A 6,609-nucleotide genomic window follows, 5' to 3' on the forward strand; every position below is an offset into this window, starting at 1 on the left:
TAAACTTAAAGGTTGCAACTACGCGCATTTGTTATTAGTTTGTTATTGAAAATAAGTGCCTAACATTACTGGATGTTCCGTTCTCTAATCCATAAACACCAGAAAAGACTAAACTCGCCTGATTAAGTAGTGTATTTACACAATGTTTTCGTAGTAAAACATATACCCGACGTCGTAGCGAAACGGACTACGCTTTGACCTCGTCAGCCCCCAGTGATTGGCGTCGCACTGAAGTGCGGCGACTCGTATGTAATACGTATTTTTTTCGCTTATGGAAGGAGAAGTTATTTTACGGATCATTGTATATATTTTTGTTGTCAGAATATCTTGCATAGTGGTGATTTTTTGTGTAAATTAGTGTTAATAAGTACTGCATTTGTGCCTATTACATTACTACAACATTTATTGCCAATAATGCAAAGCTAATTATTTTAATTAATAACTGATCACAGGGACTGGGCTATAATAAAAGATCACAGGGACTGGGCAAATACGCGAACCGGTGAAACTTTCTGGTTTTGTATAAAAACAAAACATAATCAAAATATATTTATTTTGTGGTTTTGTAACAATAGCGCAGACTTTTGCTGTTCGAGTTTTGGTTAACGTGTATTTTCTTAAATTTTACAAGACGACAGCGATTACACGGTGTATTGCTTTATTGATAACCGTTACACTACAGTCACTTATTAATTTCTTACCGGTAGTTAGAAGGTGATTTTTCAAGCGGTTCCGTAGTGTAGTGGTTACACGCTCGCTTCACATGTGAGAGGCCCAAGGTTCGGGCTCCAGTAGAATCAAATTATTTAATTTTTATTTGTGTTCTATGTTAACTTTTTGTTTTGATGTAGACATTTTAGTTTAAATAAATATGGTGTTTTATTGTAACCATTTTTTGTTTTTATTATGCCCATGAAATATATGTGTGAGAGGGTGGGGCGGGGGGTCGTAAACACATTAAAACTTGTACAGCGTTTTCATATCAATGAGTACTCAACCCCTATCGTAAATGAGCAACGTAAGAATAAGTTCAGAATCATCTCCCCTTGAAGTTGAGAAAAATATGAAATTACGCTTACAAGATGAAGCAGATTTTTTAAAACCTACACGGTTCTGTTCCATTAATGAAAACTGCACACGGATGCCAGTAAAAAAAAAAGAAACCAATGTAAATAAAATGAACTATGAAATATTTGGGGTTACAACACAAAATCATAGATAATGGTTATTTGGGGGTTATAACACAACATCATAGATAATGGTTGTTTGGGGGTTATAACACAAAATCATAGATAATGGTTATACCCGTATCTTGTTCTATTTTGTTTAAAATAATCGGCCAATATATTAATATTTACAGTAGAAAAAAAATCGTTCCATGTAACTTCATTGAGTGCCTTTTACACTGAAATTCCCGACGCCCTTTGATGCTTTGCATCAATAGTTATCTTGTCACCTCTTTAATTGCTTTCAACATTATTTGTTTTTCACAAATTATTAACGTAAGCAATTTTGAGACCAAAAACTCTTGTATCATTTGCTTCCATTCGCTGCGTCTCTTTCCTTTGCCAATCAAAAGACGTGTTACGTCACCGATCATTAGATAAAGCATTCAGGACCACAATGGGGTAATTGACTGATCGGGGTTGTATGTACAAGGCGATAAGAAAACATTGCCTAGGGACTTATCTTCCCTGGCGAGAGCTAATCCGCTTGTTTATCAGTGACCTGCTCTTTAGTATTGAGGAAAAGTGTATTGCGGGCCCTTTCATTAGAGAAAAATTGCAGTAGGCCCATTATTAAAAACACTTGACAGCCAGCTGGAGGGACCCGGGCCCCAGGGCCCATGGCCTGCGTAGGGGCCTGTATACATACACGTCCACCTCTCCCACCACCGCCCCGCATTCACCATCACAACCCAATCCCCTATTAAAATTTAATAAATAAGCAAAGTCAATTTGAACCATTAACTACACCACGGACTCTAGATGAGACAATATACGCTCCGTGACTACACCGACATAAGTACTAATTAAAACAATACACTGCCATGTTTTCTTGCAGAATTACAGAGGTTAACACCTTCACAATCATTATCGTCACTACAGCCTTTGACATCTTTAGATTACAGTAGATTTTACGGAGATCTATAAGTCATTTTTATATGTATATCACACAAATATATCACTATACATTAATTGAACTCACATTATGATGTTTTTCCATATATTTTCTTTTGTAACTTACATGGATTTGAAGGAATGGATCGATCTTTTTATGTACAGTGTCGTTATGTAGACATCTTACTTCACGCACATACAGACGGACATATTACAAACATTGATTTGCGTTGGGATGTAGCTCAGTGGTAGAACGTCCCCCTTGCATGTGATAGGCCCCGGCTGAAATCCCCGGCATCTCCATGCAAGTTCGAACGATTTTAAGAACATTTATCGATCGCTCATTTACTTTTTTAGCTTAATTTTAGTTTATTTGATAATACAGTACGCAATAAGCCCATGAGTATACATGAAATGTCACATACAATATACATAAAACAAAGTCACAGGCCATTCAAATTATAAACACCAAAAATAAATCGGTTAATTGTTATACAAAGTATTGTGTATTTTAGAGAAGACAATATACAGAGAGAGGCTGTGCATAGGTCCCTGCCTAATCGTAATATGTATCATTAGTATTTCTTATTTCCCATGCTTTAAAAATAAACATAGCTAAGTTTTAACAATATTACTATTTTGAGAGGTCAATAAATCTATAAGCTTTAACATACTTGGTCTTACGTAAATTTGTAAGTATGCGTCGAGTCGTAGTAGGCTTGTTAATGGAAATTCTAGTATGCTGAACTCTGCTTAGTCAAAAGCAATGCCAATTTACGGTTTAAAAATCCCTGGTGTTTGAAGTCTCAAAAAAAGACTTAGTTATGACGACAATATTTAACATTTTTAACTGAGTCAGCCCCAATCCCAACGTTAATGGTGTACCGTTTAATCCAGTTGTGCTACATGCTGTATTTAAGTGCATTTAAGATGCGTCAGCATGTACATCATAAAGTCACAAATAACGCAAATAAATAGGATCTGGCACGAGTTGTCATATAATACCATATTTTATTAAAGGGATCTTTTCACGTTTTGGTAAATTGACAAAATTAAAAAAAGTTGTTTCAGATTCGCAAATTTTCGTTTTAGTTATGATATTTGTGAGGAAACAGTAATACTGAACATTTGCCATGGTCTAATATAGCCACTAAATGTATCTTTTGACGATTTAAAAACCTGAAAATTATAAAGCGTTGCAACGCGAAACGATTGAATAATTTGGAGAGTTCTGTTGTTGTCGTTTAATTGTGTGAAACTACGAAGATTACTTATATAAAGTATAAAATACATGAACCATTTATACTTGGCAGGATGGCTGAGCGGTCTAAATGGTTTTTACTACAGAACTCCGGGGGTCAATGGTTCGAGCCCTGATGCGGTGCACATTTTTCCTTTTTTTAAATTTTATTCTTGATTTTTTACTGGAGCTTTATAGATCCAATGTTTACATTTATCAATATAAAGCATTTAATGACAAACTTCAAAACATGCCAAAATCTGTGAAAAGGCCCCTTTAAACGAGTTCAGGAATTTTGTTAGTAGGCGAGCCTTTGGCGAGCTTACTAACGAATTTCCTGGACGAGTTTGATAAAATATGGTATGATATCACAACGAGTGTCATATCTTTTTATCACGTGCTTTTAAATTAGCAAATTAAGTAAATATTTACGCAAACATAATGATAAATCCCGAATGTTGTTTACATTTCGTACAGTCATTTGACGTTTCAAAGTCGTTTCAGCAAAATAACAAAATGCGATTGGTCAATAAACGAAAACTAAGCCAATGAAAACGCTTAAAAAGTATCTTACACATGTGTAAAATAAAAATATATGTACTGGTTATATTACATGGAAAACAGGGTATGGCATGTGATAAATAATAAACACATGACCGTGTTTAATTAGTGCAGTCTTGATGAAAATATATGAAATATGTGAATATTATCATCTTGAGTCCAGTGGAATTGTGACATTCTTAATGACACTATTGAACTGTATCAGTATTGGCAACTGCATTTAAAAGTAAAAGCAATAAGAAATCAAGCATGTTATTTTACCTGCAAGTAAACTAATTCTGATGTTCAAAACTATAGGAACCATTTAACATCCCAAAGTTCCATAAATTCTCATTTTGCATTGTTCACGGTAATATGCATTTTAATATATGTATATACGAGGTAATGTAATGAAGTACTGTGGTCATACATACATACAACCATCTTGTTGAAACTTTTTGCGACACATAACTCAACCTTTACTACTAGTTTTCTGTTGAAACGGGACAGTTAAATTCCCATAGGTGATCCATAGAGTTAAATGCACATGATACGGACACGTTATTTGTTGACATGCACTATTATCTATTGTTTAACGTTTACTTCATTGTAAAGATCCTCCAATACAACAATTGTATACGTGTATAAGCATGAGTCAACGAGCCTAACTACAACGTACTATTAATAAGAGTCACAGTTCCGTTGTATCAAGCTAGCAAACGTAGGTCAAAAACTGTTGAATCTGACTCGTGAACGCATTTCCGGCCGGATGAAGCGCCAAGCTGTCATGCGCCGCAGTAATAGACCACGTGTCAAGGTAGACGACTCTGTCTTTGAGTTCTCCAAACTCTTCTTTGACGATACCTCTAAAAATAAGCGTGAGTTTGTTATCGAACCATCGAGTGTCGTCTGAACAAGCGTGGAACCCCTTAAACAAAACCGATGCCGTCGGTTTAGCCTGTAAAAAAATACTTAAGCTCTGCGCTAAACTTCTGACACGCCCTCGAAAAATATCAACCGGATACGCCTGAAAATGAACGTGGTAGTTTACAACCAAAATGAGCGCCTTATCCGGTATGTCGGAGTTGGATAGCCGCTCAATCTCCATAGGCAAAGACGTGATGCCGGTGGGTGGGAAGTCTGGATTGTGGAAAGGCATAGCATGCTTGATATAAGTGACATTAATACCAAAGTTTTTATAAATTTGCTTCGAATGGTATTGTCTTCCGGAGCCGACCATGTCCTTGAAATTTTTTACATTGTACCCGAGTAAAGTATTGATGAAATATTCCGCATACTGTCTCACTGTTGAATCGCCGAGGAAATAGACGGTTTTGTTTTGCAGACAGTTTCTGTAAGACTTCACTGAATGCACAAGAGACGACGAGCAGTTGTACATACGCCATTGGTTACGAGCCCAATATCCGTTTGGAAATTGTCCCAGCTCTGTCCATGAATATCTCGGGGGTCTTTCATTACACGGAATACGATCGCGAGCTTCGGTGCTTTTTGGAGAATTCGCTGTCACCGATGATTTTAACGCTGCTGAATTAGGAAGCGCAACCTTTTCTGATGGCCCGGCTGCTTTCGATTCGAACGGACCAGTGCCGAAAGAATATATGTCTCTACAATTTATAAGAGAGTGTCTCGGCTGCCCACAAAACCAGGATTCATTGGCATTTACTGACGTGAAATTACACTGATTAGGATAGCCGAAAATGTAGTCATTTGCACCGCATGGTGTGAATTCCGTCAACCCTCGTGAGGTAACAAACTTTCCTCTTATACCCCACCCGCTTTGCATTGTGAATACTTGGTTACCGTACTTTTCCATTGATTTTAACCTTAGACATGCATTTTCTACAAAGGATAAAACTTTCACTCGCACAGCTGTCTTTCCTGTCCAAGGTACTTGGAACACGCCCGAGTATTTACCATTGTTGTGGTCAAAGACAAACGCTGTAATTTTCCCATCCCCATTAACTTCATTCGCAATCATGTTGATGACGTCACCACCTGACGTTTTTGACACGTTTCTTTTCGTGTACGTGGAAACATAGACATACAATAGACCTGGTGTGGTAGGGTCCAACTTTGTAGCATCTATTCGAGAATGCACCACACTGGTTAGTTGAGGCTTTCCATAGATGTCAACACCCGCACAAAAAGCCGATACGTTTTTCTTTTGATACGTATTTTCGTTGAAGATTGGTCCCTCGGTGACGTAACTCGATGTCAGTCGCTTAGAAGCAGCAACGTTTATCACGTTTGATACTAAAACGTTTTGACGATTGTCCAAGTAGGGGTTAATCTGGACATTAAACAGCAGCAGTACCGTTATAAATACCAACGTTGATACTATGAGAAACTTCCATCCACGCTTCAATATTTCCGCCATCTTGTGTGAAATCTTAAATATAAAAATACATACATCTCTCTATATATATATATAGTTTATTTTTTGTCAATGTATGAATGACACAAAATGCACTTGTTAATCAAGCAATCAAGAGCAAGTGTATACATAAATATAAATCTTCAACCTGCAAGTAAACTTGAGCGGAACGCATATTCAGTGTGTCAGCTTATACTTGTGTTATGCTCAGGTGAGCGATATTGGTAGTAGCTCATTTGAACCATTTTTGCCTTCTTGTTGTTATCTTCATCTTCAATTAAAAAGAGGTCAATATCAGTGCTGATTATGCTTCT

General features: G+C 36.8%; 1 protein-coding gene across 1 annotated transcript; it reads right to left on the reverse strand.

Moving 5' to 3' along the window:
- Positions 1–2,582: 2,582 nt before the first annotated feature.
- On the reverse strand, positions 2,583–6,298 carry LOC127857208 (NXPE family member 1-like). The gene has a single exon (XM_052393624.1). The coding sequence runs from the start codon at positions 6,296–6,298 to the stop codon at positions 4,613–4,615; it is 1,686 nt and encodes a 561-aa protein (XP_052249584.1). The 3' UTR covers positions 2,583–4,612.
- Positions 6,299–6,609: the final 311 nt, after the last annotated feature.

The sequence above is a fragment of the Dreissena polymorpha genome, chromosome 14 (genome assembly GCF_020536995.1).
Source record: "Dreissena polymorpha isolate Duluth1 chromosome 14, UMN_Dpol_1.0, whole genome shotgun sequence".
Lineage (NCBI taxonomy): Eukaryota > Metazoa > Mollusca > Bivalvia > Myida > Dreissenidae > Dreissena > Dreissena polymorpha.

Bases quoted from the DNA above. Each gene is read 5' to 3' on its own strand.
- LOC127857208 (XM_052393624.1), bottom strand. From the start codon at position 6,298: ATGGCGGAAATATTGAAGCGTGGATGGAAGTTTCTCATAGTATCAACG.